Genomic DNA, 14,898 nt, shown 5'->3' on the forward strand with positions numbered 1-14,898 from the left:
CGTCATTCGACATTCGATAGTTCTGCGGTGAGGGAACGCGTTGCTCTGTAATTCACCGCCAAGCCACTAGAGGGATGTGGCGTTATCTTTGTACGGTTTTGGGGCATGCTTGTTTACTTCCGCTAGTCGGAGAAAAAATAAACAATGCAAGATAGAACTCTTGAAAGTAAATATTCTGCTCATCAACACTGAATAAATATTGGACATACATATGTTGACGGGCAGGCGACGCAGAAGACGGTTTCGAGGCGGTCTGGCCGACTTTTGATGCCGCACAGAGAGTTTTAGACTCGGGTGGAGAGAGCTAGCTGTGGCGGCTAGCTTCAAACTGGCGTCAAGCACTGCGTTCAAGGTCTGCAAAGCCCTCCAGCCTGATTTGTTTGCCGTGTCCTACAACCAGCCAGTGGGAAGCCATAGCAGGTTTCTGGCGTCTAGGGAACTTCCCAAACTGCGTTGGGAGGCTTTATTTTAAGGTTACCATAAAAAGCACCGAGGCACTCTCAATCAGTGATGATGTATTGTGTGTGTGAACTGTCTGTTATTGAAAATTAAAGATCAAAACAACTCTTTTGACACCAAATCTGTGCTTTATTCTTCATATACTTGAAGTGTGACACGTGAACAAGTCACAGACTCACAGCAAATATATGTACACAGTAAATGATGAAGTGCACCAACCAAAAATACGACATAAAGTGATAAAAAGTTGGCAGTTTTTGGCCGACTGGGTCACCGCTTCGTGTGGCCACTCGATTCCGAACACCCACGCCTCGGTGGTTCTTCCATTTTTTTTTTCCCGATCGCCGACCTTGCCATTTGGCAATCACAATAATAATGTCTTGACGAGACTTGCTCTTCGATGATACTCCCGTCGGCTTGGTGCATTTTTGCGTGTAGAAAATAATGTTTGATTCTATTCTACAATGGCGGTGTTTTCGCGGTAAACCGGAAACAAGTCTGAGCGGACCAATCACAGTCCGTTTTCGTCACGTCACACGCGTCTACGCGACGCGAAGGTTAGAAAAATCAAGAGGCGCGCGTCAGGCTACGGCGTAGGGTCGTAACTCGATTCTTCCTTGACGGCGTAGGTCTGACGCGGAAGTATAACTCGGCCATTAGTGATCATACACTTAACAAGTAGGGGGCACTGTGCTCACATGAAGCTTAGAGAAATGAACCTTTTCTATAACCAATTGGCTGAAGTGGTTCAACGTCTCACGAGGCTTCCTGAATACACAAAGGCAGCTTTATGTTTAAATAAATTCAATTCACAACATAAAATGCATAAAGTCCATATAATCGATTCTTAATAACCAGGGCGCTATTTAGTCACATTTCAAATTAATATAAAATGCTAATTATATTTTGATGTATCCGTGTTTATCCCCCCCACCCCACCTACAAGATAAAGTACATAAGTTCAGCAGAAACAGGTGCTGGGGCAATAAAAAATTACCACCCCATTGCTTAAATCCTAGATGTAGAACAGTGACACGGTTACCCGTAGGTTAACGTCGTTGTTTCCTGCTTTTTGCAGCGAAGATGACCACAGTGCCTTAGTCAATTATTTCAATCAAAGATCCGAAGAAATACTGCACTCCATCGGATATGTAACGGTTTCGCAATGTTAACAACAACAAAAATATAAAATACAAAATAGCACAGAATCAGCTTTATGTTAGCATAGCTTGCTAGCGGAAACGTTCTGAAATCATTATTATCATCATTTTAAAGAGACAAAAACATTTAACTCAAGTCCTTAGAGCGTGCGATTATTTTAGACGTCCCTTGAAATGTTGGCAATATGTTGTTTTGCTAAACCAAAGATAGCCGATAGCACCGTAAATAAGACAACAACAAAGGATCAACCAAAGTAAACCGAACGTATTTGTTGTTACATCGAGGGCTTGCGGCCCGAAATCGTCATTTCACTTACCAGATCCCGTGTGTCTTCCATTAGCCCCTCATATAGATGATGTCTTAACTAGCGCATCCACTCTCAAAATAATTTACCGCTGCTTGGTAAACTTGGGGTTGGAAAGACGAAAACCGTGAAAAACTACACCAAACAGATATCAACAAATTATACTGGACTCTGCGCATGCGCCAGTTTTCTTTTTCTTCTTCTTCGTCGTACACTTCTTCTTCGCCGTCTTTGTCTTCTTCGTCTTCCTCTTATTTTTTTTATCGACATGGAATTTGATTTATATACTGAATATATGTATAAACAAGTATTGGCTTTTAACATTTTGTACAAAAATTCACAAAACATATCACACATTTCGCACCAACTTCCAATAAATTTTATCTATTCAGGGCATGCACGTTTAATTTTAACTTTTTCATATAACAAAAATATCTGCGTAAGTGAATGAAGAAATTTCCCCAGTATCAAATTTACATCAAGAACTCATACTGGTTTTATCCTCTCCAGAAACTCCAAAGTGGGATCAGCTGTCTTATTTTACATACAAATAAAAATAAAAAAGCGTTTGAACATGCTCTTCAAAATTTAAAAAATATACAACAGATTCTGTACCAAATTCCAATATTTATTCCTATGTATTCACAATGTAAATGTTGACATAAACACACTAACACACACACGCACACACACACACATCCCCGGCCGCACAAAGTAATGTTAAACTTTCAAAAAATGAAATTAGGTTGAGATTGTTTTTATTCTTGACCAACCGTTAGCAAAGAAGAAACTCATTCATTTAAAACTCAGTTAAAACAAGGTTTTGTCATGAAGTATCTGCATTTATGAATAAAAATGTTCCTAGTACCCAAATTACATTAGGGAGTTTTCAAGCATGAGATTTGTCCAAATGGGAGTGTGCCCTGGTTGAAGGGTATTTTTTTTTGTTTTTTATTTGCAAAGTAAAATCCCTTTGCAGACACTGGGACTTGAAATTTGACAATGCAGACCCAAAATCCTTCATGCCCTGTATTATCGGGAGCACTGAGCCGTCTGGAGGTTGCCACTTCCTGCATCTAAAATGTAGCGCATTAGCATATGGCATATGCAGGGGTTGGACAAAATGATGGAAACACCTTTAAAAATCAACAAAACTAATTTAATATGGTGTCAGTCCGTTTTTTGTGCTTTGACCTGGCCAGAGAAAGCTTGGTGAGTCGGTAGCTCTATCATCAAAGGCACAAATGTGATACTCATCGTTAAACTGTCAGCCCAGTCTGAAGTGTGCTGTGCCAACTCATTCATTGTGTAAGTGAGAGACTGTTCTCAACAGCGTGAGCGTCAAAGCATGAGTGAATTTGAGTGGACTCACTTAACAAAGCATTTAACAAAGACAATCATTTTTTACGTTATTTTTGTTGAAGAAAAATTCACATTATGAAGGCAGCACAGTGGGACATCCCCCTAACAGTTCTGGAATCATGGGTAGTGATGGGTCTAGTGATACTAATGCGCCGGCGCGCGCGCCAAGCTCATGGAGCAACCCCTGCGTCGGTGCGCGTATCGCTACAAGAAAATCACGTGACCGATGCATGAACTCATTGAACTGTGTCGACACAGTCATGACGCGGCAAACTGGTTCAAAAGGAAGCGCGTCTGTCAATGCGATAGAGTTGCTGAAACAATCCACATCTCACGGTTACTTCCTCGTTGTCTACCTGCTGTGGAAATGGACGTAAGACAGGGAAAACGCACTTGTCATCATTCACTCAAAATACAATTAATTTTAAGGTAAAGCTTAGTTTATTAGTGTGACGGGTGCACGCGGGTCCGTCGGTTGCCGTCCCTTGTCTTTACCCTACGCAACAGCGTTTGATCCGCTAGCATAGTGGTCAGAGCATACGCCATTCTTCCCCGACACATCGTGCGCGCGGGTTTGAATCCTGGTCAGAACGCGATTATCGGGTCGTTAAGCGATCCCAAAAAATTTTGATTTTACTATCAAAAGTTATTTTTTTGCAGGTGAAATGTCGCATTTGTACTTTGTATATGACTAACCTGTCATATAAAAACAGTTGCCACCTCCTCAATGCTGAAGCATTACTGGCCAAGCATGAGATTGAAGTTTCTGATAATCCCCAAATAAACACAGGTATAGAACCATTCCTTTACTTTCACACAGTCACTTTTTTGGTAATTTATTAGAAATCTGTAATTAAGCTATAATTTATTTTTTTGTCCACTTCAATTTCTTTCTGATGGGCTATGGTAGCACTTAGATGACAAAGTGGGGAGTCAAGGAGGCAGTGGAACTGTAGATGAAATTGCAAAAGTGCAACGATGCATGGCTGAGCCGAACATGGCACGCAATGCCGATTTTCTTCGATACTGGAGGAGCCAATGGATATCTTATCCAAACCTCTTTCAACTGGAAATTCTTGTGCATGCTGGCATTGTTGGTTCCATGCGAGTGTGTTGTCCACAGCAGGCTTGTTAAAAAAAAAAAAAAAAAAAACTAAATTTAGAAAAAAAAAAACTGTTTTTGAATAAAATTTTATCAGAACAAAAAGTCCACAGGCATTCCTTATTCACCCATTCATTATTACTTACATTTTCACATTATAATATATGTTCACATAATGTAAAGATATGGACTAATGCAATATGAATGCAAAGACTTAAATGATTTGATTTTACATGCTATGTCATCAATTCAGTGTCAGTCTGTCAAATGGGTTGCCTGTAGGGATTTTTTATGTCCAGCAGGTGTCAGTATTCAATGACACAGTATCCACACTGTGTCAACACAATGTGTCACTGTGTCGACACGCTTCATGAGGTTTCACGGACCCATCACTAAATGGGTGCTGTTATGTACTTCCTTGCTCTAAGTACATGTAAGGCCGAGACTTGAATGGAACAACACTTCTTTATTCAGTGTGCTTCTCATCATATATGTCACAGAGACATAACAGAGATTCCTTTTATACTGTAATACCACACCAACAGGAAGTGCACACTATGGCAACAGCAGTGTGACATAAATATGTCACATCTCCTCCCCCCTTACATAACATGTCCCAGAAATAAACACGAGGTATACCACCTGTTTTCCCCTCATTACTTATTACTTATAAATCCAATCTATCAGGCCTGTCGCGTGCAGGATAACAACGTTCAACAGTCACTTCCGATTTCCCACTTGTGGAAACAGGTTCCGATACCGTTTCAGGTTTCATTTGTGCATTGGTTGAATTAGACACAATTACAGCAGGATTGTTTGGGTTTGACACATCCGGTAAGCTAGACATTTCTGGTATTTTTGGCACATCCGGTAAGCTAGACATTTCTGGTATAATTACACTGCTAGCATCATCACAATCAAATAGACAGTTCTGGAGTAGTGTCTGGTGTTCCCAGCAATTGATCCACATGGCGACGCCAAACACCATCAGCTGTCTGAACGGTGTAGGAAACAGGCCCAGTTTGAGCAATGATGGTGGCAGGGGCCCACTTTTCCTTACTCTGGTAACTCCGGGCCATAACAGAGTCACCAGGTGCAAAAACTCGGTTCTTGGAATGCAGGTCTCTGTACTTGACTTGCTTCCGTTGATCCATTTGAACAATCTCGCTCAGGGTTGGTGGTTTCAGAAGATCCATGCCAGTTCGTATCTTTCGAGAAAACATGAGGCTCGCTGGCGATACTTTGGTAGTTGCATGCACAGATGTTCGGTATTTGAGGAGAAATTCGTGTAGTCTCTGATGGAGTGTACTTTGCCCTTGTGATGCTTTGAGAGCATGTTTGAGGGTCTGCACAAACTTCTCTGCCAAGCCGTTGGTTGCCGGGTGATAGGGAGCCGACTTAATGTGTTGAACCCCATTGGCTTGCAGGAATTCAACCATTTCTTTTGACACAAATTGGGGCCCATTGTCTGAGACGAGTTGTGCAGGGGCTCCGAAACGACTAAACATCTCCCCTAACTTCTCAATTGCCTTTTCCGATGTGGTTGATTTCATGATAGCTACCTCTGGCCACTTACTATGGGCATCGATATACCCTACCCACTGACGTCACAAAACCACGTGCTCGCTGTGTGGTTCCGCCCACTTGTCCGTCATTTTGTCTCTGTATTAGCATTGTTTTCAATTGATCGAGAAATTTAAAATGCATTTCATGGAAGACCCGGTGCTTTCTGATGCCGTAAACTCACTGGATGTGTTGCATAAAAGGCGTTATGTGGAAAAGCTTCGTTCTATACAGTCGCCAGATCCATATTTGATGCCCAAATCAATGTTTTTCGACCCACTGTCTTCGCCCTGTCTGCCTGACATCTGCTACGCTGATATTTACAATTATCTTGTCCACACAAAATCAGCCTATTCCCACGAAAATTTGAAAAACTTCAAGAGCTTGGAGGCTTATAAATACTTCGTTGCTGGTTGGGTGAAACAGGTCCTCGTCCACGAAAATTCGGCAGGAATCTATCTTGTGCTTGGAAAGGTGAGTTACGAAATTTTCAATTCAAAATCTTTTGTTATTGCTAACATCCACTGTCAAGTCTAATGTATTTCATGTCGTTTGTCAATGGAGTTGTCATATTTGTGTGTGTCTCAGTTCTTTTTCTTTCCTTTATGCAGCACCTGATTGAGCCAGATTGGCGGGGTAATGCGACACACCTGTGCTTGTGCACCATCTGCAAGTGTCGGACTATTGCTTGCTATTTGCCTTGCTTACCGCCTGTGTGTTCACCGTCATCCTTCGAGTTTCCCGACGTTCTACGGTCGTATTCTGGTTTGGTCATCTTTACTTTAGTGCTCTTTTGGGCTTTGTAGTCAGACTCTTGTACTGTGTTATATTCATGCATTCTAGCGTGCTCTCTTAGTTGTACTTTGTTAAACTCGCATTTTTCGCGTGCTCCCTTTGTTGTATTTTATTATATCCGCGTTTATTGGCGTGCTCCCTTTGTTGTATTTTATTATATCCGCGTTTATTGGCGTGCTCTCTCAGTTCTACTCGCATTTTTGGCGTGCTCCCTTTGTTGTACTTATTAAATACAAACATTAGCTCTACCTGATCTCCTTGTCTGTTTTTGGGATCCACATCAACGGCTTGCCGTTCACAACAGAATAGTCCGACCACATGGATCCCACGGACTCGGAGGGTCTTTGCCGTGCTCTCGTTGGTCACTACCATATGATCAGTCAACACGAGCAATCGATACGCAAATTAGTGGATGTGATCGGCTCACTCACCACAAGAGTTGCGAATATGGCTTCGCCTGTAAAGCCCGGTGATATAATTGACGCTGCTGCGGCGCCCGATCTAACCGCCCCGCCTCCGATGAGCCCGCCGGCTTCTTTTCGGGAGCCGATGTTGCCACACCCTCATCGTTATGAGGGAGAGCCAGGTGCTTGCCGACAGTTTTTGCATCAGTGCTCCCTAATTTTTGACCAGCAGCCTTGTACGTTTGCGAGTGACAGATCCCGTGTAGCTTATGTAATGAGTCTCCTCGCCGGTAAAGCGGCTACATGGGCCATGGCGGTAAGCAACACAAGGCCCGCGATCCGTAATTCTTTTGAAACTTTTGAGACTGAGTTTGTAAGAGTTTTTGATCATCCAGTTAGAGGCAAGGAGGCAGCCAGGGTTAGGGTTAGGCCTGTTGGATTTTTTTCAGGGCGATCTAACTGTTGCAGACTACTCTATTCAGTTTCGCATTTTGGCCGCTGAGTGCGGTTTTGGGGAAGCGGCGCTGTGTGGAATTTTTCGGCGTGGGCTGTCTTCTGTGGTGAAGGACGAGTTGGCGGTTCGGGATGATTCATCGAATCTGGAAGACCTGATTTCTTTGTCCGTGCTTTTGGACAATCGCCTGAAAGAGTGTGAGAAGGAACGTGCCATGGAGCCTCGGAGACGTCGTTGGTCATCGCCGCGGAGCGGTCCGACTGCGGTCCGTGGGGACAGCTTCGTCAAACCGCCGTTCGTTTCTACGCCGACGCGGAGTCCGGTCCCGATAGGAGGGGAGCCTACACAACTCGGTGGCGGGCGCCTTTCTGCTGCGGAGCGACGGAGGCGGTTGGAGGCAGGCTTGTGTCTTTATTGTGGCTCGCCAGGGCACCATATCGCCGCCTGTGACGCTGTCCCTTCGCGTCTATCTGGATCTTCGGTCCCAGGGGTTCCCCTTGCCCGAGGGGGGCCGAGGTTCGTACATGACGGTAATCAGTCAAGTGAATTGCCCCGCGACGAGATAAAGGAACCCAGCGACCCCCAAGGTGTTATGAGACTGCAACTGCCGGGTGAATTGTCACACGGCGGGGTTAATATTAAGTTTTCTGCTCTAATCGATTCGGGGGCTGATGATTGTTTTGTTGACCAGAGTGTTGTGGACGCTCTTAAATGTACATTAATAAGACTCGCTAGGTCCAAACGGGTTTTAGATCTCGATGGGCGACCCCTGGCGGACATGAGGTTTATTACGCCTCCGCTCAAAACAAAACTGTCCGGAAATCATTTTGAGGTCCGTAGCTTTTTGGTAATGCCGTGTAAATCTGCTCCAGTAGTGCTGGGGCTCCCCTGGTTGAAAGTACATAACCCCAATATTGACTGGGCTAAAACGCAAATAGTAACTTGGAGTACTTTTTGTTATGCACACTGTTTACGGTCGGCGTGTCTGCTTCCCAGTCAAGCACACACTGCTACAGAGCCAGTTAATTTGGACAATGTTCCTTCTGATTATCATGATCTCAAGTGCGTTTTTAGTGAAGAGCATGCTAAAACCTTACCGCCGCATCGCCCTTACGACTGCGCCATTAACTTGCTGCCCAATGCCACGCTGCCCAACTCAAGGTTATACCAGGTCTCTAAACCAGAGCAGGAGGCGATGAGGGAATACATCTCCTCTTCCTTGGCTGCTGGCCTTATTCGCCCTTCATCTTCTCCGTTGGGGGCGGGGTTTTTCTTTGTTGGCAAAAAAGATGGGGGTCTTAGGCCGTGCATTGACTACCAGGGTCTCAATGACATTACTATTAAAAACACATACCCGCTACCGTTGTTAGATTCAGCTTTCGCCCCATTGAAATCAGCCACCATTTTCACAAAATTAGATTTGCGCAGTGCTTACCACTTGGTCCGGATTCGTGAGGGAGATGAGTGGAAAACCGCTTTTAAAACCCCGCTCGGGCATTTTGAGTACCTTGTTATGCCTTTCGGTCTCACAAATGCACCTGCCGTGTTCCAGAGTCTCATAAACGATGTACTGCGTGACATGTTGAACATATTCTGTTTCGTATATCTGGATGATATTTTAATATTCTCAAGAAGCCTGCAAGAACATCGGCAACATGTTCGCCTTGTTCTCCAAAGACTTCTGGAAAACCGATTGTTTGTCAAGGCAGAGAAGTGCGAGTTTCACCGAGGTTCAATACAGTTTCTGGGGTTCATTGTGGAAAAGGGACAGCTCAGGCCTGATCCCGCTAAAATCCAGGCAGTGGCCGAGTGGCCAACTCCGACATCGCGTAAGCAATTACAAAGATTTCTCGGGTTCGCCAACTTTTATAGACGTTTCATCCGTAATTATAGCATGAGGGCCGAGCCTCTTACTAGGCTGACCTCTAACAAACGGCCATTTACGTGGTCATCGGTGGCAGAGGCCGCATTTGTAGGCCTAAAACGAGCGTTTACGAGTTCACCTGTCCTGGTCCATGCTGATGCTAATCTTCCTTTTGTGGTCGAGGTTGACGCATCGAGTTCCGGAGTGGGGGCCATCCTGTCCCAGAGGTCTTCGGTCGACCAGAAACTGCACCCCTGCGCTTTCTACTCCCGCCGCCTCAGCCCGGCGGAAGCGAACTATGATGTCGGCAACAGGGAGCTGCTCGCCATTGTGCAGGCTTTGCAAGAATGGAGGCACTGGTTGGAGAAACAGAAGAGCCGTTCCAGATACTCACGGACCACAAAAACTTGGAGTACCTTCGGGCAGCCAGGCGCCTCAACTCTCGTCAGGCCCGTTGGTCATTGTTCCTGACCCGCTTTAACTACATTATTACTTACCGTCCAGGGTCAAGGAATGGGAAGCCCGATGCACTCTCGAGGATCCATGAGCCAGTGGAGGAAGGGCCTTCCGACGAGCCGGTCGTTCCTGACAACCTGATTGTAGGGGCACTACGGTGGGAGATCGAACATCTGGTGGAGGAGGCCCTGCGGGGTGTAACTGTGCCTGGAGGCTGCCCCACGGGCAAGTTATTCGTTCCAGATGCTCAACGTGCAGGAGTGCTGAAGTGGGGTCACGTTTCCAAGTTCGCCTGCCACCCGGGTGTGTCCCGCACGTTCTTCCTCGTTTCACAGAGGTTTTGGTGGCCGGGTATGCGCAAGGACGTCATGGACTATGTTGCTGCTTGTACCATCTGCGCTCGTGGCAAGGCGGTTCACCGCCCTCCACCTGGATTGCTGCATCCACTGCCTGTCCCATCTCGCCCTTGGTCCCATGTGGCACTGGACTTCGTCACTGGACTCCCGCGATCAAAGGGTCATTCTGTCATCTTGACCGTGGTGGACCGGTTCTCAAAGATGGCGCATTTCATCGCACTCCCCAAGTTGCCCTCTGCTTTGGAGACTGCTGACCTGTTGGTGGCGCACGTATTCCGGAGTCATGGCATTCCAAGTGACCTCGTCTCCGATAGGGGGCCACAATTCGTGTCGAAAGTTTGGGGAGCGTTCTGCAAGGCCTTGGGGGCCACGTCGAGCCGGTCTTCCGGTTACCACCCACAGTCGAATGGACAGACGGAACGGGTCAACCAGGAGCTGGAGGCCGCCCTTCGCTGTGTTTGTCAGCTGCATCCGGCCTCCTGGTCATCACACCTCCCGTGGGTGGAGTATGCCCACAACACCCTCATTTGCTCAGCCACTGGGAGGTCGCCATTCATGACCGCGTACGGGTTCCAACCCCCGTTGTTTCCGTCGCAAGAAGCGGAGGTAGTTGTGCCGTCTGTCCAGGTCCACCTGCGGAGGGCCCATAGAGTCTGGAGGAACGCAAGGGATGCACTCGTCCGCACGGCAGCCCGCAACCGCCAGATTGCTGACCGCCACAGAAGGCCTGCTCCGGTCTATCGTCCGGGCCAGATGGTCTGGCTGTCGTCACGAGATTTGCACCTCGCTGGGACTTCTAAGAAGCTGAGCCCGAGATACGTCGGTCCGTTCGCTGTGGATGCTGTGGTGAATCCGGTCTCCGTCAGGCTGAAGCTTCTGAGCTCCATGAAAGTCCACCCGGTTTTCCACGTCTCCCTGCTCAAGCCGGTCTCCACCAGTCCCTTGAACCCCCCGCCAGTGGCTCCTCCTGCTCCTCGTGTGGTCGACGGTGGGCCAGTGTATACGGTGCGTTCCATTCTCGATTCTAGGAGGCGGGGTAGGGGGGTGCAGTACCTGGTCGACTGGGAAGGTTATGGCCCAGAGGAACGCCAATGGGTCCCCCGCTCCTGGATCCTCGATCCGTCGCTGCTGCGGGATTTCCACTCCCTTCATCCCACGAAACCAGGTGGTCCGCCAGGGGGCGTCCGTTGAGGGGGGGGTTCTGTCATATTTGTGTGTGTCTCAGTTCTTTTTCTTTCCTTTATGCAGCACCTGATTGAGCCAGATTGGCGGGGTAATGCGACACACCTGTGCTTGATTAGGAAAGCTCAGTATTTAAGGAAGCTTGTCACCATCTGCAAGTGTCGGACTATTGCTTGCTATTTGCCTTGCTTACCGCCTGTGTGTTCATCGTCATCCTTCGAGTTTCCCGACGTTCTACGGTCGTATTCTGGTTTGGTCATCTTTACTTTAGTGCTCTTTTGCGCTTTGTAGTCAGACTCTTGTACTGTGTTATATACATGCATTCTAGCGTGCTCTCTTAGTTGTACTTTGTTAAACTCGCATTTTTCGCGTGCTCCCTTTGTTGTATTTTATTATATCCGCGTTTATTGGCGTGCTCTCTCAGTTCTACTCGCATTTTTGGCGTGCTCCCTTTGTTGTACTTATTAAATACAAACATTAGCTCTACCTGATCTCCTTGTCTGTTTTTGGGATCCACATCAACGGCTTGCCGTTCATAACAGGAGTTAAGGCTTTTAATGTTTATATGGTTTAGAGATAGCACTCTCACTACATACATACGTGTATGTTGTCGGCGATTAGCCTAGCAATGATCTTAATTGTGGTTATTTGTCAGCCCCATAGACGAGGCCAGTTTCTTTCACTTGGTACCAGCTAAATATTATTCAAAAAATAACGATGGTGGAAGAAAGGGAAGTCACAAACATCTTGAATTTGAAACTATGTCGTACTACGTCGTATGTTGTCGGCGATTAGCCTCGCAATGATCTTAATTGTGGTTATTTGTCAGCCCCGTAGACGAGGCCAGTTTCTTTCACTTGGTACCAGCTAAATATTATTCAAAAAATAACGATGGTGGAAGAAAGGGAAGTCACAAACATCTTGAATTTGAAACTATGTCGTACTACGTCGTATGTTGTCGGCGATTAGCCTCGCAATGATCTTAATTGTGGTTATTTGTCAGCCCCGTAGACGAGGCCAGTTTCTTTCACTTGGTACCAGCTAAATATTATTCAAAAAATAACGATGGTGGAAGAAAGGGAAGTCACAAACATCTTGAATTTGAAACTATGTTGTACTACGTCGTATGTTGTCGGCGATTAGCCTCGCAATGATCTTAATTGTGGTTATTTGTCAGCCCAAAACCCTCTAAGTATATCTTAAATGCATCTTACCGGATATAAAATGACTACTACATAGTCTGTGGTGATTTTTTGGTTCCCACACTACACATACAATTGCAGCCGTCCATTTTGCTCTCCTCTTTGGATCCCTCGGAATACGGTAAAACTTCAAGTCTCTCCTTCCATCTTCTCTGTTAGTGCAACCAACAGCCACACACGCCTTCACCATTTTGATTATTAATGTTAAGGAGCAAAAAAACACGCCGTAAATAGGAGAAATGTACGTAGCCGTAACAGTTTAACACTATGTTTTGACGGACAAGTGGGCGGTACCATTCAGGAGAGTGGAGTTGTGACATCACGTGGGTAGGGTCTATAGCTACCATAAACATTCGATTTTCAAAAGGCCCCGCAAACTCAATATGAATGCGGTGCCTAGGGTCCTGAGGCAAATCCCAAGGATGAAGTGGGGCTGAAGGTGGATTGTTGCGAATCTTCTGGCAAGATGAACAACTTTTTACCGTCTCTTCGATCTGTTTATCTAATCCTGGCCACCAAAAATAAGTTCTCGCCATTTCTTTCATTTTAACAATACCACTGTGACCTGCATGCAGTTGCGCAAGCATTTTAGCACGCAATGACTGTGGCACAATCACTCTCCTCCCCCACAGCAAACAACCCGATTGAACAGAAAGTTCCCACCTCCTATCCAAAAAAGGTTTGAGAGCAGTGTTCTCACACTTGGTTTGTCCTTTAATTACCATGTCCATGACGACTGACAGGTCAGGGTCGTTCCGAGTTGCATGTTTCACTTGCGACGCTGAAATTGGTGCATGTTCAACATTTCGGAAATAGAATATGTCCACTGAGGTAGGCTCATGTTTTGTGACAGGAAGCGGCAACCTCGAAAGTCCATCAGCATTGCAATGCAAATCAGATTTACGATACTTGATGTCGTATGAGTGAGCTGATAACAACAAAGCCCACCTCTGAAGACTTGCAGCAGCCAGTGAAGGGATTCCTGCATGAGGTCCCAAAATCGTTGTCAGTGGTCTGTGATCCGTTAACAGAGTAAACTTCCTTCCATACAAATATTGGTGGAACTTCCTCACACCAAAAATAATGCTCAATGCTTCTCGTTCCAATTGAGCATAGTTTGACTCTGCTTTGTTAAGTGTTCTCGATGTGAAAGCAATTGGTCTTTCATCTCCGTTCGGGAACACATGGGAGATGACAGCACCCACCCCATAGGGTGAAGCATCACATGCCAGCTGTATTGGATATGAAGGGTTGAAATGAGTGAGAACCTCTGATGAAATCAGGGCGTTTTTCGCATTTTGAAAAGCTTTGTTACACTCATTCGTCCATTTCCATTTTACATCTTTGCACAACAGCTCATGCAATGGTTTAAGAAGTGATGCCAAATTGGGAATAAACCGTCCATAATAGTTCAATAGACCTAAAAAAGATCTAAGCTGACTCACATTTTCTGGGACGGGTGCATCCACAATTGCCTTTGTCTTTGATGGAGCCTTGTGTAGTCCTTCGTGGTCTATCACATGCCCGAGATACTCCACCGATGGTCTCAAAAATTCACATTTTTCCTTGCGCACTCGAAGACCATACTGCCTTTTTAAGACAGCATCCAGGTTGCGAAGATGCTCCTCGTCGTTGGCACCGGTGAAGAGAATGTCATCCAAGTAACATTGTACTCCTGGCAATCCACTCAAAATTTGATCCATAGCCCGTTGAAACAGAGCAGGAGCAGATGTGATGCCAAAAGGTAATCTGCAATATCTGAAAAGTCCCTTGTGCATGTTAATTGTCAGCCACTCCCGTGATTCTTCATCCACATGCATCTGCAGATAAGCTTGGTTGAGGTCAATTTTGCTCAATTTTTGACCACTGCTCAGACCTGCAAACAAATCATCGATCAATGGAAGTGGGTACTGCTCCACACAAAGCACCGGATTCAAAGTCACTTTAACATCGCCACATGTGCGAATTCCGCTATTTTTTTTCGGAACCGGCACAATTGGTGTCGCCCATTCGCTGGTGGTGACTGGTTCCAAAACACCACTTTTGACCAACGCATCCAGGTCAGCCTCGACTTTGTCACGAATAGCATATGGCACTGTCCTAGCCTTCATAAACACAGGTTTGCTTCCTGGTTTAATGTGCAATTTCACTGTAATGTCCTTCATGCTGCCCAATTCCTCACAGAAAACCTCTTCATTCTTGTCCAGAATGACTTGTAGTTGTGAAGAACCGTC

At 45.8% G+C, this 14,898-nt stretch overlaps 3 protein-coding genes across 4 annotated transcripts in view; all 3 read right to left on the bottom strand.

Moving 5' to 3' along the window:
- Window positions 1–2,133, bottom strand: part of mbtd1 (mbt domain containing 1) — a 95,086-nt gene extending 92,953 nt beyond the window's left edge. For both annotated transcript variants that reach the window (XM_057825449.1, XM_057825451.1), the window contains exon 1: window positions 1,937–2,133. In XM_057825449.1, the coding sequence (XP_057681432.1) occupies window positions 1,937–1,957 (21 nt within the window). In that variant the 5' untranslated portion in view covers window positions 1,958–2,133. The remainder of the gene's footprint in view (window positions 1–1,936) is intronic.
- A 3,172-nt stretch (window positions 2,134–5,305) lies between these two features.
- Window positions 5,306–5,941, bottom strand: LOC130909888 (uncharacterized protein K02A2.6-like). The gene has a single exon (XM_057826820.1). The coding sequence runs from the start codon at window positions 5,939–5,941 to the stop codon at window positions 5,306–5,308; it is 636 nt and encodes a 211-aa protein (XP_057682803.1).
- Window positions 5,942–13,408: 7,467 nt separating this feature from the next.
- Window positions 13,409–14,835, bottom strand: LOC130909889 (uncharacterized protein K02A2.6-like). Its single transcript, XM_057826821.1, has 3 exons — window positions 14,085–14,835; window positions 13,529–13,646; window positions 13,409–13,445 (listed from the first exon to the last, which is right to left on the bottom strand). The coding sequence occupies exons 1-3, from the start codon at window positions 14,827–14,829 to the stop codon at window positions 13,409–13,411; spliced, it is 900 nt and encodes a 299-aa protein (XP_057682804.1). The 5' UTR covers window positions 14,830–14,835.
- Window positions 14,836–14,898: the final 63 nt, after the last annotated feature.

Source organism: Corythoichthys intestinalis, chromosome 21, assembly GCF_030265065.1.
Source record: "Corythoichthys intestinalis isolate RoL2023-P3 chromosome 21, ASM3026506v1, whole genome shotgun sequence".
In the NCBI taxonomy this organism is placed as follows: Eukaryota; Metazoa; Chordata; class Actinopteri; order Syngnathiformes; family Syngnathidae; genus Corythoichthys; species Corythoichthys intestinalis.